The sequence below is a fragment of the Leptinotarsa decemlineata genome, unplaced genomic scaffold (genome assembly GCF_025532065.1).
Source record: "Leptinotarsa decemlineata unplaced genomic scaffold, Ldec_3_MD MMD2_P_RNA_scaffold_8, whole genome shotgun sequence".
Lineage (NCBI taxonomy): Eukaryota > Metazoa > Arthropoda > Insecta > Coleoptera > Chrysomelidae > Leptinotarsa > Leptinotarsa decemlineata.
Window position 1 is genome coordinate 901,422 of NW_027412535.1, and position 27,186 is coordinate 928,607.

Genomic DNA, 27,186 nt, shown 5'->3' on the forward strand with positions numbered 1-27,186 from the left:
GACAATAATTCAATAAAAATGTTTGAACTAAACAATGAAAAATGTTGTATTGAAACACAACTTCATATTGATAGTATCATGCCCAAATTTCAAGTTTTTAAAAATTGCCTCGAATAATCATGAGCTAAAAGGATGTGTAAAAGACATATAAACAACTAGATAAAATACAGTTCTTTGAAAGTAACAATTTCTCTGGATGAAAAACCATTGTTTGACTTTTATTAGGGAAAGGCAGGTTCTTTTAACACATTCAAAAAAACCTGAAGCTATCGAATGGGCTCGTTTCATGATTTTTGGTTTATAGTTCACTTGATAGAAATTTCAAATTGATAAACAGTGCACTTTGTTTCAGGTCTCTGAGTACCGTAGTTTTCCCGTAATTGATTATTAAAAATTCAATGTGGTTGACCGATGACGTCAAGGGCCTATTCCCGATTCTTGTTCGATTGACCAATAGGAACAATAGAAATAATCAACATTGCCAAATCGTAAAATTTACGAAGCCTATAATTATCCATTTAATTATGGAAGTGTATATGAACCCGTTAACGTTTCAGTTAATGAAAAATTCTCCACATGGAATAAAATGTACACGAAAAATCATGTTTGGAAATAAAATCTATATCTAAAATCAGTACACAAAGTCGAAAGATCACAAAATATTTACCTAAAATATGATTTTATGCATTATTCGATAATAAATATACAGTTATGAAAATCGAAAAATATAGCAAACTGGATTAAAGAATCATTTCAAATATTCAATGTATCCTCAATCTGTCCAACTGCAATTTATAAAAAAAAACGATTCCTACATACATAACTCTTTCTAATATTGCTTCTAAATTCAAGCGTTATACGCTCGCTTTGGTAATCTGTTTAATCTTCCAAAACTTGAAAGAAAGGTTGAAAGAGGTCACGTATAGATAGAATTGATTGTACTGGAACTGATCCAACAAAAGCTTCTGAATCAATACCATTATTCATATGATAAAATTTAATGAAGTATAATGGAGAGCATTTGATTTTTTTGCAAAAATATTAATTAATTTTGTTTCATATTCCCAGCAACAGTATTAACTGCAGATAATACTTTATGAGAAGAATACCTGAAGTTGAAATAAAAAACTGTGTCATCAAATTCAATATTTTCGTTCCCCTTCCCTTTCATTTATAGTCACTTTTTAAATGATTTCTATAGAGTGGAAGAGTAGAAGGATTGTAGTTCTTTCTTTTCAATACTTTCACTCATTTTTTTTCTCATCATTTTATTCTTTGGGAACCTAAACTCATTATATGAAATAACTCACCTATAAACCAATGTGCTTTTTGTTTTCTTGTGCCTTTCCGCACAATTGAAATCAGCACAAGAATGCACCATATTAATATTCAAATATTTTTCTAAAACACTTAAAACACACACAAACTAAACTCGATGAAAAAACGAATTATTCCTACGCGAGCTGTCAGCTAAGAAAAAATTGAAACTCAATGTTGCAAAAACAAGCAGAATGGATCCGATATGACATATATTTTGAATGCCGAATAAACCAATAAATTGTGATATGGGTACTCCATTTTCCTGAGAAAATGAACGATCAATTAAATTTTTCTGTGATTATTCATATATTTTTTTAAGAATAAAGCCAGCAAACAAATAAATATAAAATAATAAGACAGCTGGAATCCACGAATTAAGCATGAAAACGGACAATAATATTTGCCTTGATAACTGATATAGTTATATCTAAATATGATTCTAAATAGAATTTAACGAGCTGTATTTTCGAATGGTTCTCGAATGCTTATGAACCGTAATAAAATGCATTCATGCCAACCACCAAAAATAAGAAATTCAACGTTACTGGTATATTAGCCATATTGTCATCCAGTCAGCCAGCGCTCTCTGTAGTCTATGCCACAATGTGCTCTTTTTAATGTCAATGGTTTCCACACATAACTTTGTATTTTTGGTAAAATAATATCAAAATGAATATTGTGCCAAGTTTTGTTAAAGCTGACTCGGACAACTTACCAAGAGTCAATTTGCAATACTTTGGTACCGAAATGAAGAATGAAAAATTGAAACGTTAGGTGGTATATTTAGTAAGTCCCTTTTATTTATATGACATTCATTTCAGACTTTGTCTTTTATCGAAGGATGGAAAGTTTTGATTTAATTTTTATTTTAGCTCGGCCAACTGAAGAAAACCATAGATCTCTTAGAGTTTCGTTTTTTCGGAACACTGAAAAACTTTTTGTCTGGTGTGGATGATATGTTTTTACAACTAGGTATTAAACATTTTTAACCATTTTGGTGGTAGTAATGATGAAATTCAATCCAAAAATAATCTGAAAAAATATTTTTCGGAATGTTAACTAATGACACGGAATATGCAGCAGAATAGGCACACGCCGAGACCTACTTTTTACAAAAAAAAAGTTCTTCAATTAGATAATTGTAACAGATGTATTCACACCGAGTTGACAACAATAACAACAAAAATGGCGTCTGTCAAATTGGATCATCAGATCTGTGATTGGATATTAAAAATCAATACACTTGGCAACTCCGCTCTAGACACGATCAATTTTATTGGTCAACAGATGCGCGGCCAATTTAAATTCTTGCTTTTCGAATTGTTCTTTTTTCTGCAAATATGAAGAGGTCTTAGGACCGATTAGGCTTGATAAGTATAATATACCCTTAACTCAGTCTATAAGCAAACCAGTATCATTTTCCAAAGCATGAAACAAGCCCATTTACCAAATGGATTTATGAAACAAGTCTTGTCGTCGCTGTGTAAAACAGGTGAATATAAAAGTTCTTGATAGCAAAAGATGATGAAATTAAACAATTGGCTAATGGATTACCAAAAGTAATAATGTCTTCATTCTGACTTTTCAAAATCCGAAAGTTGCACCAAAAAGATATTGAAAATGTTTAAAATACACGGAAATTACTCATCATGATGCTGTATTATCTAATCGATTACGAAATATAACACAAGGTGTGATTATGAAACCGCCGAATCTATTGCGTTCATTGCCATTGCATTGCTTAAAAAAAGATAAACAGCTTCTTGATAAATTGTTACGTACCCTCTTCGGAACGATATAGCGATAAAAATGATTTCATATACACATGAAAAATATAATTTCAGTGTTCCATTCCTCGGTTGAATTTTTCATAAATATTTATGCTTTCACATTTAACCTTTTTCACTTCCCATTTCTCAGTTACAGCCCCATTATTTCAGTTTATTCATCATCAGAGTACACTGTTTGAACTTTATCAAAGTCTTCATCAGAGTTCCAACATGTTTGTTACTTTTTATCATCAGCACACCGTTTCAAATTCTATTTGAGTCTTCATCAAAGTTATAACGTTTCGGTTACTTGTGTAATCATCAAGGAAGCCCTGATTTTTTTATTTGTATCTTATATCCCTCGTTTCAACCTTTTCAGTGCCCATGAAAAGTTATAACCCAATATTTTCGAAAATACTATGGAACACTACAATTCACCAAGTAATTGATTCTTGCTGCATATCAAAATGAAATGATTTATTCTAAGAAATATCCATGGAACTGATCCTTTGGGTATACTGCAGTTGTAATTTATAAAAAAGATTATGAAAACTGGCACACCACAATTCACCTATGTAATTGAACCTTGAGGCATATCAAAATGAAATAATTTATAAGTTATATAGTTTATAAGCAACATTCATAAAAATATTCTAAGAAGTGGTACGCCACAATTCCCCTATGTAATTGATCCTTATGACGTACCATAATGAAATGATTTATACTAAAAAATATATATGAAACCGATACTTGCGAAATACCATATGCTTTCAATATGTTGAAGTTAATAAACATAGCCTCCTATTTTTTTCTCGTTTGCTTCAAAAAAGTGTCGTGACATTTCACATACATTTGTCTGCGACGGAAAAATATGTGTTCACACAAAAACTTCAACATTTGACCATATATTGGAGACTGAGTTGTGTAAGCATATCAAAAGACATTTTTACCATGATTTTTTCAATCTCTATTCATTTATCACATCAGTTTTCAATAATGCCAGGTTGAAGTTTGATGAACAGTTATTCAAACTGATACATGTATATATAAAGTTGTAAATGTACCTTAAATTCAATAAAAATTTATTATCTGATGTATTAGAAGGATAAAACTCACTGCACTGTCTTATCATTCGTTGCTAAATGATGAGTAGTACCAAACTAATGACTCATAGTTATAACCTTCAACGTAATCAAAAAATTACTTCGAACAATGTTTCAAATATATGACTTTAATTAGTATACAATCAACAGCCCGAGTGAACGAAGCATGGAGACAAAATATTTAAACTGCTACAATTCTAAATATTACGTATGCATCTCATCTGAGTGCGATTATAATATTTTCAAGTTTGAATATGAATCAATACATGCATTTTATCAGTAATAACCGGATAATGCTTGCGGTCAATGATGGCAAAAAAATATACGCATGTTTCTGCACTTTATAATGAAAACATTTTTCCTCAGGAGCATTCATAATACTTGATTTTCATAGAGTTTTTCAAATGAACAAATCTTGTTTTGTGATAATAATAATAACATTTTTCTGTTTTTACTCTCATATACACCTACAACATAGGCTTATAATGGTGATTACTCGTCATACAACAACTAGGTACTTCTTCGGCTTTTACTACGACGAGAATTGAATCTATCAATTTTCAAAACATTTTGTAGTGGAATTGGGAATTTCTTTTACAATTTTCATATTGTAATTGTTGAAGAATGTTACAACTTGCATGTATTTTTTTCCATCAATTTTCAGAAATTTGGTTGTGAAATTAAAAAAAAAATAGATCTAGCTTTCATATTTTTCTACACCATGAATTTTGTATTAGAATATTGGATCCCCTAGTTTTTGTTATTTCTCAACAACTTTTAACTGGTATATTACATTCCTCATTTTACAAATATTCGACAGTTTGTCTGTTGAAACTATTGAAATGGATGGGACGACTTCCATCGACAAGAATATTTTTTCCATTGTAGCTCAGATGGAACAGAATCAAACGTTACATTGTTATTTTATAAAGGCATACCGCCGAAAATATTCTTACATTAATTTTTTCCACTTTTTCAGAATTTTCTTAATCAGTTCCAAGCTGCCCAACAGAAAATTATCGAGGCTTCCCAAGCTGCTGCTCAAACTGCCAAGGAGAACATGAAAGAAGTTTATACTAAAGCTACAAAAGTTTCTCTGAATATAAATCTGAAAGCCCCAATAATACTTTTTCCAGTTGACTCTCAAAATTATAATTGTTTACTCTTGGATATGGGAGTTATTACACTATCAAATGCATTTTTGAATCTAGATGTTGAAAATGAAGAACATCCAGTTGTTGTCGATGATTTGAAAATAACATTGACTGATCTAAAAGTTTCTAGGATTAAATTGAATGAAGAATACCAAACCATTACAGAAAGTTCGTTACTGAAACCTTTGTCATTTAACATTGCAATAAAGAGAAATCTGTCTACCTGGTATACATCTATTCCAGATATCACTGTATTTGGAAAAATTGAAATGATTGAGGTGAGTTGACTTTTATTTTGTTATATAAATATTATACTAACTTTGTTAGTTTAGTAAATACAACAATGAGAAATAAGGTGAGAGTAGGGTTCAAAGCACTACAATTTCAATTCGCAATATATCTCATTTCTTGTTCTCTGCTCAGCTGGAGCTCTCAGATCAACAACAAATCCACAGTAAAATCGAAAGCGATTCATAAAAAAAAGAGAGTATCTATCACAAAATGAATGAAGTGTTTACTAGCGTATTTCCCATAAGATATTCTGGACTGGAATCTTGTTCAGAAGTGAGATGTGAAAACGAAAAATGAAGTTTCAAATATCGGGAGAACCTGTAAAGTTATCAGAAGTTCGGATCCTCTTTTGTGTGTGACCTATTTCTATTGATTTTTGACACTAAACGAGTTGGAGTTGAAACCCATTCAGCAAAATACAGACACCAAGGCCCTAGATACTACTTTACTTTTGATGCTACAAACCGATAAACTGATGTATGCAGTTTTATTTAAAAATACATTGAAGATCTTGGATCAAATCAATTGATTTTTACTTTTCTCAGTTCGACTGGGCTGAAGTCAGAAACCATGGCCTGCCAGGATAGTGTCTTCAACACCTTGATCTACCATAGACGTGTTATGGTTATAGACAGTCTTTAACACCAGGAACTTTGTCATGACCCCTTTTTGGTACATATACAAGGTGCGATACAATAGTTGACAACTATACAAATACCTGTTGCACCAGGGAACACGCCACCGGTGGTTCCTTATACTATTTCTCGACAGTACGGGAGCAGTTAGTGTAGAAAAAGACGGAAGAGTGTAGCCGAAACGTCGGGGCGAGAACACAGAGAAACTCGCTTGGAAACGAGCGGCTATTTCCAAACAAGCAAGACAATTCTTTGGCTAGCCAGGTGTTGACAATCAGCAAGACAAACGTAGATTTTAAAAATATATTAAAACAAATAAATACAATGCCGGTTTCAAACCATGAACAGGATGTTAACCATTACAGATAGCGAGCGTAACTTAAGGGATATGAGGACAAATAATCCTAGTTGAGCATTCTATATTATAAACCAGAATATTTAATCTAGTTAAAGTTTTATATCAATTCCATTTCTGCAAATGAATTATACTAACACTTGTCATAAAACATACTCGCTTTTGTGAATAAATCGTGCAAAAAGTCGTCATGAGTCGTTTTTATCAACCGCTTGGCTACCGGTCAGCCGGTAGCCAAGCGGTTCGGCGTGGGTGCTTTGTTCACTCACTCGAATTGACTGCCGTGTTGGTCGGTGGTTCAAGCCCTAGTCTGAACGATCGATCTTCACTTGCTACCGTCCAACCCGTGTTAGGAATCACACGTTAAAAGGTAAGACCTCGTTAATCCTTAGCTCGCACAAGTTTCGACTTCTGAGGGTTGTCGTTCGTAGGGGTGCGACAGCTGGTTAACGGAAAAACAGATTTTAAACAGATTTTTAAACATAAAATAACTAACACAAGTAAATTATTAATAGTAAAGTAAAGTATCTAGTATATCTGATTCATCTTTCTAATATTCATGGTGAACATCAGAGGTAAAACGATAATGTATCATAATCTTTTAACGGAGACTAGTTTCATTCTTATTAATTTCTCACACTTGTTCTTGGTAAATCAGTTTAATACCGAATACATAAAATCGTAGTTTGGAGATTTACGCGTTTGATGGACGATGTTTACAGTTTACTCACATATGCAAACAGTCATGATAAGGAAAAGTTAGTGAATCCTGAGTTCGGTGAACTGAGAAAATGCCTTCGCTAAAATAAAATCGTTCGATCCAGAAGTGGGACTCTCCAATTCGGTCGCGTCAATCATGTTTTCGCATGATTTTCCGTAGTAAGTCGTTCAGATTTTATTCAAAACACATTATTTTTATTTTTACACTTGAAAAAACCGAAGTAAAGTTTTAGGTGGCCGGAAACTGACACTACTTCTATTTTTAGATCTCTCACTAACTTGATATGGGAGATTTGCACAAGACTGGACTAGAGTTTTAATATAATCTGGAAACAGGTGAAAACTTCGTTACTTCTGCCTGCCGGCGAGAACAAAACGATCTAATTTATGACACTATAAATATTACTTCAAACTTTACTGACTGACATTAATAATCTTTCCTAATTATTTCGATTCTCGATTATTTCATTGTGTTACCGCCTATTCACCGATGATACTTCTGTTTGACTCGTCGCTGTCACTCTAGGGTCCTCAAGGCCTATCGTCAGATCGTTTGATGTTTACGTTTTGAACTGACCCACTGTCAGAGCATTCTTCCACACAGATGTTTTGCGGAGATGCTTTCAAGACTTACCTAATTTTTGTTTGCCACAACTTGAGATCATTATGCATTTGCTGTTGGCATGTCCAGCATATGCAGTCTGAGTCTATATCCTCTGCATTCTTGTGAGTCCTTTATCATCACCTTATGCTTTCTATTCTATTGACTTTTATACTCCGGAGAATCCTAAATCTGTTTTGAGAAATGAGAAGAGTCAAATTCATTGGAATAAATATATTCTAATGGCAGTTACTGCTAAAAAGTAACTGGTAAGGCAAGCAAGGAATTTTGCCAAAAATATTATATTCCTTCTCGTCGCCTAAACGTGTTAGGGATAATCTAACAATGCCAATCGGATGGAAAACTTCAGAAAAAGAAAATTATCACCCGATACCTCATAACTGCTCGAACCCATAGTTCTAGAAGAATCCGATGGATCCTTGTGGGTTCAAGGAACTTTACCGCTATCTAGCGCCCAGGTCAGTAGAAAGGGGGAGAAGGATTGTTCTTGTCTTGTCCCTAAACGTATAATCATATTTTTAGCAGATGAAGGCAATGTAACAGTAGTGTTGAACACAAAAGCTTACGAAACCAAAATGATGAAAGTACTAGAGGACCCAGCCCACAAGAAAATAGCTAGAGACCCAACTACCTATTTAGAGAAGACCACAAAAACTGCCATCAATAATTCTCCTATGAACGACAAAATCGAAAAGCATCTGATTTCAAGTGAGAAATCATCTCTAAGTCTCCTACACTTTTTGGTGTCCTCAAAGTCCATAAAAAAGGAACACCACTTAGACCAATCGTGAGCTCGGTAGGTTCACCATTGCATCAATTATCGGAACACATTACTCATGCACTTCAACTACATACGGAAAAGGTCGAATCATATGTTCGCAATGCCGATCATTTCATAGATATTAAAAACATAAATCGTTAGTCCGGACGATATCCTTACGACATTGAATTGAACATTCCATCATAAACACGTAATAAATCTATAATGATTAACGATGCAAAAAAATTGAGGGTGCTGCCCAAATGGGCCCGCCACTATCACCGATTATTGCCAATCTTTTTATGGAAGAAATCTGAACCAAAGCAGTTGCAACGTCAGACTTGAAACCAAAACTCTGGCTGAAAATGTCGACCACATTTTCAGAATGTGATCACATGGACACCAGAAACTTTCAAGTTTTTCCCATCGCTTGAATGAAATCCATCGATGGATCAAATTCATGAAGGAAGTTGAAAAAGCAGGACGGAATTCTAGGTTAGGTGACACGGTATATCGCAAAGCAAAACACCCTGATAGATACCTGAACGCAAATTCACACCACCACCCAAAACAAATTCACTCGGTAGCGAAAACACTAATTACATGTTCAAGGAGGCTGGCAGACAACGAACATATACAACAAGAGCTGAACAGTATCGAGACAACTGTATGATTGAATCATTATAAAAGCGGCTTCCAAGATCACACAGAAACAGCAGAAAACCCGAGATACTAACGTATAGTACCATACTTCCATCACAATATAGCAGCTTTATTCGTACCAGAACGTACAATAAGGTCCATGATCCGTAATCCAATGGATTGCCAACTGGAGTTCCAAGGAGTTAACGAAGTACCATGTCAAGACCGTGTGTAGGAGATTTGAGCCGGTTCTAAGCCTCCCCCCACCACTATGACGTATTACTTGCTTTTTTTTGTTGTTGTTTAGTGAAGTCGAAGTGATGTGACCTTGAAGTGTCTGGTGCATGTATCCTTCATATTTTTTTTCCGGTTCTAAGTCTCCCCTCACCACTATGACGTATTAATTGTTTTTTTTGTTGTTTAGTAAAGTCAAGGCGATGTGACCTTGAAGTGTCTGGTTCATGGATCGTTCAGATTTTTTTTTCATATGAGATTTTGTGTGTGTGTGAGAATGCACGGTACAGGGTTTCATCATGTGCTTGTCTATGTACAAACATACGTTCACTCCACGACGTCTGGCTGAGTAATGCGTATTCATCGGTCTACCCTCACCTCTCTCTCGATGCAGTGAAGGCTGTGACGTAACGCATCGCTCTAGCCTCGCTATCGATGGTGACACGCAGGCGGTCGAGGACTGTGCTAACGTCTGCCCTCTCCGAGAGCACAACGACCACTGCCTGTTCGTATCGACATCTGTTATCGCATCCAGTTGGGAGGTGGGCTTGGCTGTGACGTCAGGCATCTCTTCTGGGTAGCAACTAGCAATGTGAACCTTTCACGGTTTCATGGTGGGGGTGACTCGCGGTGTTCAACATAAAATAAATGCCTGGCACACTATGAAATCAGTAGACGAATATATCTGCGGCAGTAAGCAATTGGTAGAGTGTTATTCAGTTCGTAATAGAAGGAAGACGGTGAGTGTATTTTGCTGTTGGAAATTGTTTATATTTTCATACATATTTTCATCATGTCCGTTTCAAAAGTAGACTTAAATAAAATCAATAATTTGATTGTACAGGAGGTTGAAATACTAGAGCAAAATGCTTTATCATCATTACCAATTGATGAAGTATATATAATTAAGAATATGTCAACTTATTCTACAAGGTTTGGAAAATCAATTTTATTAACTTTGGAAGATGTGAGCAATGATAAATTATTTAAAACATGGCTACCAAAACGTATTTCGTTGCAATTCAGTGATGACTATATAACTTGTATCAACTCATCGGGTGGTAAATACACGTTGGTGTATTTAAGTCAGAGCCCGCAAAGTTTTGCAGGTATGAAAACGCGATCTCTAGTCAAATTCAATATGATTGAATAATAATAGTAATTATGTATAGTGAATATCTTTTTGTTTTAATAATATTCATATATTAGATAATTTAGATGATAATTATATGGAAATATAAACATTACTAACTTAGTTGAATACACTCAATTTATAAGTACAAATAAAATGGGAATGTGAGTATTATATCATGGAAACAGGTTGGAGGTTGGTAATTGTTTTTTTTTATTTGATTTCAGTTCCACCATTCAAAGATGTGGATGCAATATGCAAGTCAAGATTGGGTCGATGTTGTAGATCTCAAATCATCGGTTCAACATTTGTCGTCTAAATTGAAGGTGTTGGGTGATGGAGCCGAACATGCAAGCAATTATGATATGAGTGTATGGTATGATGAAAAACAAATCGAATTATGTCTTCGTGATGCTGAGAACTATCGGAGTGGCGCTGAAGCTTGTAACAAATTTTTTAATAATGAATTGGAATTGTGTCAACTTTGTGAGGTTATGATTGAACTGAACCTGAGAAGATTCCTCCAACCATACTTGCCAGAATGGATTATTCATCACTTTGAATTGAATGATGAAAATCGAGAGGAAATTGAAGATGGTCGCGAAAATGATGATTATGAGGAAGAAGTTATTTTAGATTGTCTGTATGTTCCTGTAAATTATAAATAATGTCAAATAAAAAAAACTTTGTATTATTTTCATGTTTTATTTATTTAAATGCCATTATATACAATAGAAAATGATTACAAAACAATAAATATGATATATATGAATTAGGAAAAAAAATACAATACATGATATAAGTCAGTTACAAATGAAAAAAAAATCATAAAACAGTACATGATAAGAGTGGAAAAATGAAATAGTATCAATAATTTAAAAAGTGTCAATATCTGCTGTGAACTGAACCATCCAATGCATTGTATGTTAAAACTGTATCATGCAAAATTAATGCATATACTTTAGTGTTGTCTGGAAACTTGGTCTTCCTCGTCTCAAACTCAATCTTTATATCAATAGTTGATGATTTTGTTGCATTTGGTTAATGGGAGCAATCGATGACGAATAGTGGATTCTCTCTAAATTGTCCAATGTCCATCAGAGGTTCACTCATATCTTTATCATAATAACTTCGCTGGAAACTCTCAAAAGCATAATAAGCAGGAGCATCAAGTTTTTTATCGAAATTCAAATTCCAACGCTCATAGGGATAAACTTCAGAATTCAAGTATACTCGAATACTATTCATATCAGCAGTTGTGAATTTTGTAATATCCTGTGTTCTATCTTCAGATGCGGTAGTACTTTGGAATGCGATGATGACAAAACGAGGAGTTTCCAGAGCGTTAGTTGTTTTGATGGCCCATATGTCTGAAGAAGTCCCACATAATGATGGTAGTTCATAGAGGTCCCACTTGCGATAAGCCAACTTGATTTTGGCATTCAGACCGCTTTTGTTTATTCTACTCAAAAGTTTGAGTTTGTGTTTATCATCTGGTACAATATGTCTTATTTTCCATTCGATTTTATTTATTTCCAAATCAGCATCAACCTCACCTATATATGAGTTTTCGAATGATCGAGCGATAATCAAAATCAATTCCTGTTTGGCATTCAAGATACTTTTGTTGTAATCTTCAGCAAAACCCGTGAAATATTTCAGTGGTAGTTTTCCACTAAAAACGTGACTGTTTGTATCCAAGATATCTTGTTTCAATTGTGAAAGTCCCCAGCCAGATGTCAATAATGTGTTAGCATGTGATTGTCCAAATGATATCATGGTTTTCATTGTAGATGTTATCCCAGGTTTTCTAACAACAGCTACTTGTTCACCACTCATTTCGTAACGAATTTTATCAAAGAGAAATGCAATTGCATCATTCGAGAGATAGCATGTTTTCGCTACATCTTTCGGGGTGAATTTACCTTCTATGTAAATGAAACTCTCGGCAATATCTAGTATAACATCTTGATTATTGATTGCAATTCTAATTTCATCCGAATTCCTGAATAGCGGTGATCCGTAGGGCTTATATGTGTGCTCATGTAAACTTATGAGAGAATGATCGAGCACTGGTTCATCAAATATATTCAACTTTTCACTGTTTGTGTCGAGCACCATTGTTATTTTCTCACTTTCAATCCAATCGATTTCAAAAATTTAAGATCACTCACAGACAGAGCGTTATGTGCTAACTGTTCAGCATACACTTGTGGAATGAGCTTCTTTTTATGCACAATTTTCTTTTTGATAGTGCAGCTCGTTTTGGTTTGGGATTGTTCAATACGATTTTGTCTATTGTAAATGAAACCCATAACAATAGTTATTCGATTTTCTTCAATTCAAAAATAATGAAAATCTCTTCTTCACTTCCAAAATCGATAAGGTTATTTTTTTCATCCAAAATGCGCACTGTAATGTTGTGAATCAATTGACGACCTTCTGGACTGACAGGCATATATATAATACTGTGTGGTTCTTTAGTAAGATTGTATCCAGGTTCAACATCAATATCGAATGAGAAAAGAATGTGGGATTCTTCACCATTTATATATGAACCAGATATTATATTGCAATCTAAGCGGATAAGTCTCACAGTTTTAATGTTTATTGGTAATGAGGGTTCATGTATCTGATTTGGTGGAAATATGCCATGAGCGAACCCCATCATTTCTGCTATAGAATTTGGATGTGTCAGATCAATTTCATATTTGGATCGCATTTCACATTTGAATGTATTATTATTGGCGTGTAGATAGAAAATATCATCTGCAACGATATCAATTGGTTTTTTATCATGAAACAATCTGAACATGATATGTTTCTGTATGACAGCATTGATCTCTTCTATTTCGTAAGCACCACATGGAATTTCAATTGTAAACTTTTGGGGTATCGATGAGTTGTCATTACTGATTCTAAAACTCACTAATTTATTAGCTTCAGTTATATTATTGATTGTATTTCATCCATAGAATCCCAAAAGTCCTAATCCATAACGACTGTTCCTATCCAATTCAATTGGTGGAAAAAATCCGCACTCAAGACACTTGTCCCGACAGCTTGTAGCTCGAACTTTCGTGACATGACTGATGAATATTTTGAAATACATTTCAATTTATTGTTGTACACAGCAACAGCACATTTGAGACAATTTACACTTTTTGGAAGATGTTGTATTGTAATGAGTATCATTTTTATTGATACCAATATTCACATCCTCTATATTACAAATGCAACACATAGATTTTCGGGGTATAGGACCATCATTAACATCCGAATCTGAATTTTGATCGGGGTGGTGTTCATAACAATATCTATGTTCCATTATATCGATGTCATCTTGTAGATGTTTAGGTAACTATTCCCAAACATATGCAATCTCATATGCAACACATGCAAGTATCCAATGGTGGGGGTAGATCTCCAAAACTATCGAAATATGCGACTTATTTCCCGCATTTTTTATATGCCACCCAATGTGTTCCATCTAAATTAACAATAGCTGTCTCGTCTCCCGCCAAACTTCCTACTGCGGATAGTTCAGCAAAAATTGGTATCAATGGCAAAAGTCCACCGATCTTGGGAACAGGAATTATGCGTGGTGTGCGGATTTTCTTCTTTCCACCGGCAGCTTTGAGGTATTTACGTGCCGCCTGCAATGCCACAGTGATAGCTTTTTTGCTATTATTCGTCACAAATTGATTCCCACCAGCTTTCTTCAATACATTTCGCACTTTATGGACTATCCCAGCACCAAATGCAACTTTTCTAATTTTATTTTTCTTCGTTTGTTTCCTCTTACATTTTTTCTTATTGGTACTACAACACATGCCCATATGTCTTTTTGCTTTCATAATGTTGGTGACAAGTAATGCAGCTGCTCTTTCCCCAATACTCGCGTCCTTCGATTTAACCCTATCCCAAGCGCTGTATTCAAGTTCTTTGTCGGCTAAATGTCTTGCTGCAAGATCGGATGGATGCTTAGAATATTGAATATCGTGTTTTTTGCATTCAATATCTAATTTATTGATTCCAGGATCGTTGCGATCGTTGTTTCAGTTTTGTACCCGGTCCGCAGTATTGATAACCTCCGGATAGATGTAATTCGAAAAGATGTTTGTTTATTAAATCATCAACAAAACCATAACCTCTTTTAATTTTATGATCACTTTCAATACGTCCGTATCGTTTGATGGTACACATTGAAATGAATAACCTAATAACATTTATATAGCCTCCAACCACGACACGATGCGCATTGTAAAACAGAAAGAAAAGTTTGCTGTAGATAATCTAGATGAGAAATTTGGGTGTGGATTGGATGGACAAAGGGTATTCAGACATGGTCCACTACTTCCATCATCAGTTCGAGGACTCATTATAGGACCATCAAATTGTGGAAAGACGAATGCAATGATATCACTATTAACACATCCACAAGGACTGAGATTTAGAAATGTGTATCTCTATTCGAAATCACTCAATCAACCTAAATATCAGTACTTGCGAAATGTTTTGGAACCTATAAAAGGATTAGGTTTTCATACATTCAGCAATAATGCAGAAATAGTGGAACCCTCCGACGCTAAGCCTAATTCTGTTTTCATTTTTGATGATGTGATATGTGAAAAGCAGGATATTATTAGATCATATTTCTGTATGGGACGTCATAAGGATGTTGATTGTTTTTATCTAGCACAGACATATTCACGGGTACCCAAACAATTAGTGCGTGACAATACCAATTTCATTATAATGTTCAAACAACTCTATTCGAAACACCATCATCGTCCCACATCGATTCCTCGGATCCTGACACCTCACCTGATATGAATGAAAGTGGTGAAGATGTTTTGGTGAAACATTTGAATAATGTAAAATCTAGAAATCCAGCATATGATGGAACATTTGTTGTACGTATGGATCCTATTACACAAAAGCTGAAAATGGGAAGTCTAGTGGTACATTTCAAAGATGGATACATTTCATTTTGGGATGCTAATAAAGTGAAAAAATATGAATGCGCAGGTAGTCCAGAATTGTATGATATGATCTTTTTGAAGAATCCACAAGATGTTGATAATGAAGAAGCTCGTCAAGTATATTCCAAAATATTGAAAATAACGAATGCTCCATATAAACAATATCATCTGAAGAATGGTTTTAAAAATACAAATTCTAAAAAATTTCGTGAAGTTATCAAACCTCTATTAGACTCACGACAATATCCAATAAGAAGTAGAAGTAAAATTGGTGGAGCACTCAAACGAGTGAAAACATAATTCTAAACCTGTGAATTATGTGTACTGGAATTCACCGAAAGAGTTAGTTGCTCGCCTACGACTATTGGTATCTTCAAAGTCAGCTGGACATACCGGTCATGATAATGAAATAATTTCAATAATTGAAGAATTACGTGAAGAAGGTATAATATATTAATATATATGCACAAATAATGATCACTGTCACATCATCATTCAGTGCAGTAACATTATCACTTTTTTTTCTCTTTAATCATATTGAAATAGAATGACTAATGAAATAAGTGATATCAAACGACAAGTTGTTAATGAATTACATAGACCTGCAAACAGTAATTTTCGCAGAAGAATAACCACCATCAAAGGTTTTGCAGATCTATGGCAAATAGATCTAGCTGAACTACAACCTTATGCAAAAAGTAATAAAGGATACCGATATATACTTGTAGTGATTGATTGTTACTCAAAATATCTGTGGACTGTGCCAGTTAAAGATAAAACAGGTCGTACAATAACTAATGCAATGAAATATGTACTGAAGGAAGCCAAATTTTCCCCCCAAACATGTACAAAGCGATCAAGGGAAAGAATTTTTTAATAGAAACTTCTCATCTCTCATGCGAGAATATAATATCAATCATTATTCAACATTTAGCACAAAGAAGGCGGTTATAGCAGATAGAGTGATTCGTACAATAAAGGCATGGCTCTACAAGGAATTTTCGATGAGAGGTCACCACAAATGGCTTGATATTCTTCCAATTATGACTAGTAGATATAACAGTTAAGCTCATCGTACAATAGGTATGGCACCCATCAATGTTGATTCAACAACAAAATTGAAATTCAAAGGTATCAATGGAATTGGAGGAAAACAAAGTAAACCCAAATTCCAATTGAATGATATTGTACGTATAAGCAAGCTCAAAAATATTTTTGAAAAGTCTTACACTGCGAGCTTTACCACGGAGCTCTTCAAGATTGTTAAAATTAATAAATCCACCCCAACGACCTATAATCTTGAAGATATGAATGAACAACCGATTAGAGGATGTTTTTAGAGGATTGAGAAGGTGTTGAAGAGCAGAAAAAATAAAGTATATGTAAAGTGGTTAGGCCTTCCTAGCGAACAAAATTCTTGGATTGATGAATCAAATATGGTGTAAATGTATCTACTATTGTATTTACGATTAAAGTAATGTTAAAGTTCATTTTTGTTTTCATTTCAATTATAAGTATGTGAATTGAAAAATATTGCAGCGGTAAACGTTGCCCCAGCCATTCGCAACGTTCTGTGTATACCAAACCAAATTAATTGTATACTCCATTCCCGCTTATATTTTTTAACTCACGATATTGAAAACACATTATCATTCCCAAAACTAATCGCCGTCACTTTGAAATGCAGTCTCCAACTCTTTTCGCCAATTATCTCTCACTGATAATGCCGTCTCATAAAGTTGAGTCGACTCCTCAAGCTCAGCCTGAGCTTGCATTCTCGAACGTTGATTGAATTGATTATCTTTAACAATTTTTGAACGGAGTTCATCTGCATCCGTACACATTTTAGCCAATTCAACATTCGCTAATGCAATCTTAGCATCTAATGCTTGAAGAGTCTCCTTATTAGCATTTATAGCCCGCTCACTCTTCTCAAGTTCAGCAATAGCCGATGTAGAGGACTGAAAGAAGATAGCGATTCAGCTTTCAAATCACCCTACATTTCTTTAGGTGAACCTTTTGGCTTCCTCTTCGATCTGTCACTTTTCGTTGTGGGTTTTTTCTCTCGCACAACACTTTTCGATTGTTTCTTTTCTCGGAAGTCAGTGACAATCGATGAAGATGCATTAGTATCCTTCCTCTTGATTGTTCTAGATTTCTTATCAACACCGAGAGGAAGGGTAGATGAAGGGTGTTTGAGTGGTGATGATTGCGAAACGATTGGATTTTCAATAACAATTTGCTCATTTGGTTCCGGCACATTTGCAAAGTTAACAAAGTCGTTAATATCAAAATCATTTATCGAATCTTGACTCGATAAATGTAATACTGGAATATTTTCAAAATCAGTGTGATCGATATCAACAAATGATGAACCATCTTCAGCAATCAACAACGGCATAGAGCTCATGGTAATGATTATTTAAGGTCTGAAGAATGATATGTGATAGCAATAGAATGTGTATAGGAAAGGTGATGATGTTACTGATACTTCACCTTTTATAGAAGAAAATAAACTAACGCATGCGCTCTTCTATCAACTAACCCACTCTTTCATTGCCTAGCACATGCGCTCTTGCATGCACTCTTCCATCAACTACCCCACTCTTTCATTGACTAGCACATGCGCTCTTTCACTAAACTGTTGACGCATGTGACGATCTTTGTCATTCAAGAGGAACACTTTGTTGCATGCATTTCAAAATGTGAGAAAATGACATAAATAGATTCAAAATAATATATTTATTAATAACAGAAGACAATGACATTAATAAAACAAAAAAATTAAAAGTGTTGATGTGTCTCTGTCGTTGTAGAATGTTCTTTGATTCTTCTCCTCAATATTTGTTGATCATGTGTCAGACAGCAACATTGAAGGAAATGAATTCTCCTATTGGGGTAGAGTTGACCAACCTTCTCACACAGATCCCAAGTACTTCTACATGAAGTGCATACATGATTCCAACAATTCGTTGTGTATGTATCACAACGCAAACAACGTAGCAGCGGAGCTGGAATAGCAGCACAGGTAGCACAAATATTTCTACTGGATATTATAGGTTCGGAACACTTCAGGCACTGTAACTGTTGCTGACGATATTCTATTTTTGCCCACTTCGGTGGATGAGATGGAGGCGGCAGCTGAATCCGCGACATACAATCATTGCACATACCAGTGCAAGGATAGATTGTTTCCTTAGGTCTACTTATTTGGCAAAAGTAGCATACAATAGCCCCCACTATCATCATTGGGTAGACACACACTTTTGGTTTTTCATCCCACTCTTTTGGAAACGGCATTTTTAGTAATTCGTTTAGAAATAATAAGAGATGACTTATAGAAACTCTGACTGCTCTCTCTTACCGTTGTAAGAGAGAGCCTAAGAGAGAGAGCCCCTAAGAATGTCGTTACATTCTCTATTTATACAAATTAACATCGTGTGAAAGTATAGTGGGGAAACTTATCCTTCTCTCCCACTCAAAACGAGTCAAGTGGTAGGTGGGAGTCGTACCACTTCCACTTCCTATTCAATCATATAAGTCGACTTACCATCCTGAAGTTAATTCATTCACTCTACAACTGTGAGCAAACAAGTGTGAGCAAACAACAAGATGAATTCTGAAAAAATAGCTGCTGCATTATATAACATATCTGCTATTGATGAAAATAATTGGATAGACGAGTCAGATAATGAGGATGTCAACATTCCACTAGAGGAAGTGATAGTTGAAGAAGAGGATATTGGAGTCGATGAAGATGTGATAGATGAAGTTGAAAATGAGGCCAATGAAGATGATGACGTGGTGGAGTTTGAGGGGGTTGTGGATGGAGAAGAAGACGATGAAGGGATTGTAGCTGATTCATCTGAAGGTGATGGTGCTTTGATGATCGGTATGCGAATGCTCAATGTCAGTGAGACATTAGAAGATCCATTGGACTTATATTGTGCAGTGAATGCATACGTGTTGATCAGCACAATCGATGGTGGTAACAAGAAACTATGTTGGTGCTGCCTTCGTTTTTATTCACACAGAAATAACAATGGAGGGTGGTATCATCATGTCAACACCCACAACACCGTCTCTATTATGGAAATGGGGCAGAATTGGTGTGATGCTTGCGAGAGGCTCCTAACAAACTTCACCCGAGTGTCGACTTGCATTATATGTAACAATGTCAAACCTGTGGCACAATAACCATGGACCTACTGGTCAAAAAAAAAACAACAGCCCTTTTCAGGGCTACATAATTCACACAAACAGTAGTAGTAGAATTCACAGATTATGTGACAAATGACTACTTTGACTAAAAAAGTCGAAGTCAGGATTTTGTTAATCATTGAATATCTGTGCATATGATGAGTACTTCTTTGACTGAAAAGTCGAAGTTGGGAATTTGATAGTCTTTGAATATCTATGCATATGATGAGTACTACTTTAAATGAAAGTTGAAGTTAGCATTTTGTCAATCATTGAATGCATATAATGATGAGTATTACAGAGTGGGATGATGGTACTTTTACATGCATTTTGTTTGTTTGAGACTATAATGTTAACATAATGTTAACAATGGTATGAACCTGTTTCTGTTTGAAAGCATAATGATAGCTCTGAAAAGAGCTGTTTTTGTTTCAGTCTTCAATTATAGCCCTGAAAAGGGCTGTTTTTTTATTAATCCATGCAATGGTATGGACTAATGCTCCTCATCATCATCAGAAACAATAATGATAGTGTCGTCATCTGAATCATCTGAATCAGATGATATACTAATGATGTCGTCCTCATTATCATCTGAATCAGATGATATACTAATGACATCGTCCGCATAATCATCTAGATTGTCTAACTCGTCAACAGCCATCTCAAATTCTGCATCTACTTCCTCTTGCATACCTTGTTCTATACGTTCTGGGAAATCATCAGGAAGATCATAGATGCGTTGCAGAAATTGAGCGAAGGTTGTACTGAAATGATCGGACGTTGAATCTATTTCATGTACCTGGATGGGTCCTGTACTCGACATTGTGGAAGAATGATGTAGAACTGGGATTGATGCTATATTTATATTGGAAAACATAAAATGGAGGGGTGAAGTGTAAATGAAGAACAATTCATTGTTTGAAATTCGAAAACACCAAGAATGATGATCTTCATGAAAATCTGAGTGATTATTATGAGAAACTCTGAGTGATTATTATGAAAAGAAGCTAATAAGGGAGAGGGAGGAAGACACTGCCCCAGCCTCGCAGTGCCTCGTGTACACCAACCAAAAAGTGTGTACTCCGTGGAAGGAAAGGAAAGGGAAGGGTGGAAGAAACGAGGAAACGATTACATATCGTCATCAATCAGGATGGGGGATGGTGGAGAACTATCTTCGATGAGGATTGGGGATGGTTGAGGTCTATCCTCGAATTTCTCGGACTCATCGTCAACGTCATCATCGTCATCACTGTCATCGTCATCATCTGCGTCTCGGGAAGTGGGTCATCCCAATCGGGATCCCACCATCCGTCAGGATCCGGATAACCTCCATCCGAAAGGTGCCCTTCATCGCTGCCGGTAACATGCTGCACCTGCATTCGAATATCATGATTCATGTGTTCATACCCAATGCCGTGCGGTGCCATCGTGGAGTGAACGATACGTACTTGGATGGAGGCGTAATAGGTGGCTGATGCTCTGGTTCCATGTTGGAGGTGGCTGATCAACTGAATATTCCAACAGATAATTCCTACTTTTATACTTTTGAAAAGGAGTGGGGGAGGAGTGGGGATGAGAGGGGATTAAGTGGGAATGAATTGCAAAATGACATGAGCTATATTCAATGAAAGAGATAATTGAATGGATAAGATACAATATGAATTATATGAAATTATACTTATTGATTTCATTGTGAAATATGTCTGAAAAACTAATAAGGGAGAGGGAGGAAGACACTGCCCCAACCTCGCAGTGCCTCGTGTAAACCAATCAAAAAGTGTGTACTCCGTGGAAGGAAAGGAAAGGAAAGGATGGGAGAAACGATTACATATCGTCATCAGAATTGAGTTCATTTTCAATTCTGCGTAAGAAAGCCAGCCGCCTCGACCACTGGGCAGCAGCTTCTGGATCAGTATCCATATTAGGATCCGGATACTCTATGTTCGGCCTTTGCCTATCATCAGTGCTTGTAACATGAAGCACTTGAATCCGGGAATCAATGCTCCAAAACGTTGAAGGACCTCTATGTGGCTCCGTAGTGGAATCGACTTCCATGTCCACGTCTGAATCGTCGTCGTTGTCACTCCTGTAGTCAGGAGCTCTAGGTTCTGACAGAGGTTCCAACTGGGGTCCGGTCGTGGAATCAGCTTCCTGAGTTGTTGACATGGTGGCGATAGCTACTCAACTGAATATTACATTGAGGAACTCCTACATTTATACTCTTCAAGTGGAGAGGGTGGAAGTGGCGGGTAGGTAGGGGTTATACGATGTTGTATGTAAAAATGAATAATATGAAATATACTTATTGATTTCATTATGAAACATGTCTTTTCTTTTTTAATTTTCTTCCCAAGAGATTATTTACAAGAGATTAGAGAACACAAAAATTTATGTGAGGTATTTGTCTAGAAGAATTTGGAATTGAAATAAAAAATGAAAATAGTAATAAGACGAAGTGAAGAAAAATGCTCCAACCATCGCATTGTTCAATGTGTATCAAACCAAAACAATGTACACCCTTTATATTACTTTTTTTTTCATTTTTCTAAAATTACAAATATAAACTTAAAACTACCATAATTAAATATTCCTAACCAACCTAAAACTAATCTTTCATTTACACTTAACCTACGGAAAAGTCTTAATAAAGTCTGTAGGACTTTATTAAGACTTTTCCGCTCTGTAGGAAACCGCTCAACATCTCACTGACCTCTCCGATAGGCTGTCGCACTTGTGGCACCAAAACTTGGGGAATCGCCGGTGTTGCTGGCAGCGGTGATAGCGGCACCGCCAACGGGGTCAATACAACGCACTCCGGAGAAGGCGCCCTTGATGTTTCCACTGCTGGTGCTGCTACGGGCGCCGTGGAGGGCTTTGAACTCTTACGAGTGGTCGAACAACTACCTGTATAAGGATTAGTCTTATTGCAAGTAACCCGGTACTTCTCAATACGACCAATCCTTGCTGCAGGTCGTTGACAAACCTTCTTCACAATCCTGACTTCCTCCTCCTCGAATAAGTCAGGCCTGAGAGATCGGGCCCTAACTCTCGAAGTGGCAGCCTTCTCCTGCTCTTTCACAGGCATGATGGATGCCATCGCATTGTTCAACTCCTGGGTGTTGGACGCCATTCTGAAAATGTAAAATAATACAAAGTTAGTTGACATAAAAAAAGAAATAACATTGTTAACTTACTCAAAATTCTGGTTGTTGATTGGACTGGACTAGACTGGAGTGTTGACTCGATGACTTGAGCTGTCGTACTGAGTGTTGAGGAGTGCTCTCCTTGGGGTATAGGCATGTATGCGCGAGTGGTGGGAATGTGGCGGGGGCGCACACGCGCAATGGGGGTGGGGGGGGCGTGCATGCGCGAGTGTTGGGAGTTGAGGGTGGGGCGATGGGTGGGGGTGGGGGCGGGGCTCGGAAGGTGGGTTGGTTCCCCTGCCCCCTCCCCCTCGGGTGGGGGGGGAGCGCGCGCGCTTCACGCGCGTGGCGTCCCGAAGCCCATGCATACTTACATTCACCATGTTCGTTCAATTAATACGTCATCTGTTGGTTTTGGTTCTATTATTCTAACATTTGGATTAATGCCCAGTCCTGGATATCCCAGTCCATCTGATGGCCTGACTATATGTTTTTTCTCCAAAACTTCAACTCTCTGTTCTAGTACATCATATTTTTTCATTGTAGTCGCTGTTATGTTAGACAGCGTCATATTTTTTCATTGTAGACGCTGTTATGTCAGACATTTTTATTTCTACATTTCTAAATTTGACAAACTTACAAGTGAAAGTTATCCGAGCCTCTGCAATTTTATCATCGAATGCTTGACGGGCATCGCGAGCAACATTGCCTATTGTGGATTGTATTGCAGCTTGTAGGGCTAGAAGTATAACCTCCTTTGTTCCATTAATTTCCCCCTCAAGATATGATACAGTTACACAATCACTCTTGTCAATTGGTTCGCTTGTATTTTTTAATATTTTTCTTTGCATGTCATAATGACCATCTTTTGTTAATTTAAATCCATTCCCGGGAGGACCTCGAATGATATTACCACCCCATTTTCTTTTTCTACCAAACTTATCTATCGTTTTAGACATTGTGCACCCTACGATGATTCTTTTCAAACTGGTATTTCTTTCATTTACATTATGCTATATACTTTGCAGTAATTGGTTAGGAAAAATATAAGTAAAACAAATAACTTTTTTTTTTAACAATTTTATATTCATCAAAGTAACTTGACAAAAGTAATACTTCAATGTAAAAAAATCACAAATAATGAATGTTCCGGTTTGAAGGAAAAAGCAACAACACTTCGAATGATAATTCAGTTATTCATCTCAACAGTCAAAAAATTAATTAGTTGGTCTAAGGCGCTCTCTTGAGAAAAAGAATGAACGATTTCAGACACCCAACGAATGTTGTCATTAGGATAATTTCGATAAAACTCTATATCACTATGACCCCATGGAAGACTTCGAGTGGTATTCGGAATGATGAATCTTTTGTCGTCGTGATATGCTAATGCATGCGACTTTATTTTTCAATTCAGTGTAAATATCATGTAATACGCTTCTGAATGAGTTCATCTTCCTGAATATCATACCTCCTTCTTCAATGATTTTTTCATAGTCTTCACATGTCAATTCATTCTTTATAACAGATCGTTTGACGCCTTTGGCCTTCTTCAGTTCACCATCAACAGATTTCACATAATACGCTTTAGCACCTGTACCGTAAAAGCTGATCATTGGATCATTTGGGAATTCATCCTTGAAATTACGCAGAACTGACTTTGTCACTGGAATATTGAATTGGTTTCCTATTTTATAATTAGATGTATCGAACTTATTTATATTATTTTTGATAAATTCATAGAAATTGTCTGTATTCACTTTGAGAATAAGGGAGTCGGTATCAGTGTAGAGTAAGGACGCATCTTCTCCAAACTGTTGTTTGATACATCCATAGAAAAAATCATACATAACTGTTTTGGATAATTCCAGAATGGAAAATCCCAAATACAGTGGTTTATCATAATGAATAGCAACAAAATTTTCAGTAAAAATGGAGCATTTTTTAAAATTTGGTCGCGATATGAGACAACTAGCACCTATAGTTCTTTTTATATTTTCCCAATGTGTAATGAGTCTAACATCAATTCTATTGTCTACGTTTTCCATTGTTTTTCCATAGACTGCATTATTCATTAGTTTGTAGAAATCTTTTTCAGATTTGTTATTAGACCGATTACGCATTTCAGTATTCAAATCTATATAGGGCTTCATCCAACATGGTTGCTTGAACCTCAATACTCTATGTGTGTTCATCACTATCAAGCCATGATTGACAGCTTGCTGTAAGTTTCTATAGTGAACAATATATTTTCTTTTATCGTTTAAATTTGGAATTAATTTCGGAACTTTCGATTTTGCATATGGAGGTATCAAACGTTCAACTAAGAATGGAAAATCGGAATGTTTATCGTGAAGTTCTTGAGGATAATGTATATCCACTTCCAATACATATCCATAAGGACTATCAACATCCACATTCATTATATCAAGATTGAGAATTTCATGAGGTGTTACCAAAAAAATCCCCCCGTTGGTAATGATTGTGACATGCTGTGAACATATAGATTTGTTGCATCCAAATATGAAATGAATGAAGATGGTTCATTTGGATTATAATTCGGTAAAAATTTATTGTTTGCTTTATGTTTCCTTTCACTACATTGACTTATTCCACCACGAATACCTTTTTGAAAGAAGAGAACCATATCAATATCAGTTAGTAATTCCAATTCAATATTAGTATATTTCAACATGGCATCCCACGATAATCCGGGTGCAGTGAAGTATTGTGCCGGATCCAATTTATATTTATCAACAGATATATTTCTAAAGTTTTCAAAAATGTCACATAATAGTAACACATCTGACTTTAAATATAAATCAGAGTATTCACCCAAATCCTGACATTCGAACAAATTCCAAACAAGTTGAGCTCTCCCATAATCATTATTTGATATATGTTCACAATTGAGTTTATCGTAAAATTGATTTTTGGTTGGAAGTCTTGGATGATTCAGTTTGTCCATGTCATCAACAAAACTACACCTTTCTTTCTCATCAAATTGAAATTTTCAATTTGTGGGAAATGTTTGCGCATCTCGATACACTGATCAGATGTTAAATTTGCACCTAAATTCTCCAAAGAACTGGGCATGAATCTGAAACTTTCAATGAATCTCATTTTCAAATAATTCTTCTACACTCTACCATCTTTATCCGTATAGGAGTGTGTGAAGAGATGTTTTGTGAAAGATATATATTTCTCATTAGTTTGTGGGATGACATCCACTTTATCTTTGTTTTTATACAATTCCTTTATGAATAAGTGACAATCATATCCACTCAGATTGTGAAAAATTATAGGAATGAAATTTGGTAATTTAAAATTCTAATTACATGTTGAATGAGCAGCTGGGGACCTTTTTTTCCTGTGAGATGACAATGATCCCTCACTTCAACTTCACCATCATTAAATTGTTTAGAACAAATGCCACAATTTGTGGCAGAAGCAAACTGTTCCTCTTCCTCAGGAGTTTGTGCATCTATAGGAATAGGAAACCTGAGATGATTTTCATAAATATTTTTCAAATCATCTTCGATTTTGCCGACGAATTTCTGGGCTGCATCCACACTTCTATACGAAACAAATTTTGACAAATCATCATTGTATGAACATTTAATCAAATAAGCAAATGAATAAGGCTCATGTTTGAATGACTTGATCGAGTACGAGTATTCAGGATTTGGTTTAGCGGTTTGAATCGGCTTGAGTACTGATTCAAAATCGGCATACACTACAAATGGTACCTTCATTTGTTTCTCAAAGTTTTCAAAAGTTAGTATATTTTCAGGCACCATTTTCCCATATTTATTGACTTTGAATTTGGTTGATGGTGTTGTAGTACTCGAGTGATTACAATCATTTATCTTATGACGTAATAGTAATTTTTCATTAGAAAAATATAATAAACAGTCATCACAAAAATATTTCTTATGTTCATGAGCCGATAATTGGCTTGAAACTAATCTTGAAAGATCTTAGATCCAACAATAATGACTATTACCGAAATCATCTGTGATAAGTAACAAATTGACATGTCTTCTAAGTCTTCTCTGAGAGTAACGTATTGGTCCAATTATTTCATACATTATTTTACCTTTCCCGAATTTACTTTCTAAACC

The 27,186-nt window shown here is 35.6% G+C and overlaps 1 protein-coding gene across 1 annotated transcript in view; it reads left to right on the top strand.

Annotated features, from left to right (window-relative positions):
* Positions 1-27,186, top strand: part of LOC111511015 (intermembrane lipid transfer protein Vps13) — a 1,108,316-nt gene that overhangs the window by 313,740 nt on the left and 767,390 nt on the right. The window contains 1 exon segment of the mRNA XM_074170346.1: positions 5,172-5,624. Coding sequence (XP_074026447.1) covers positions 5,172-5,624 — 453 coding nt within the window.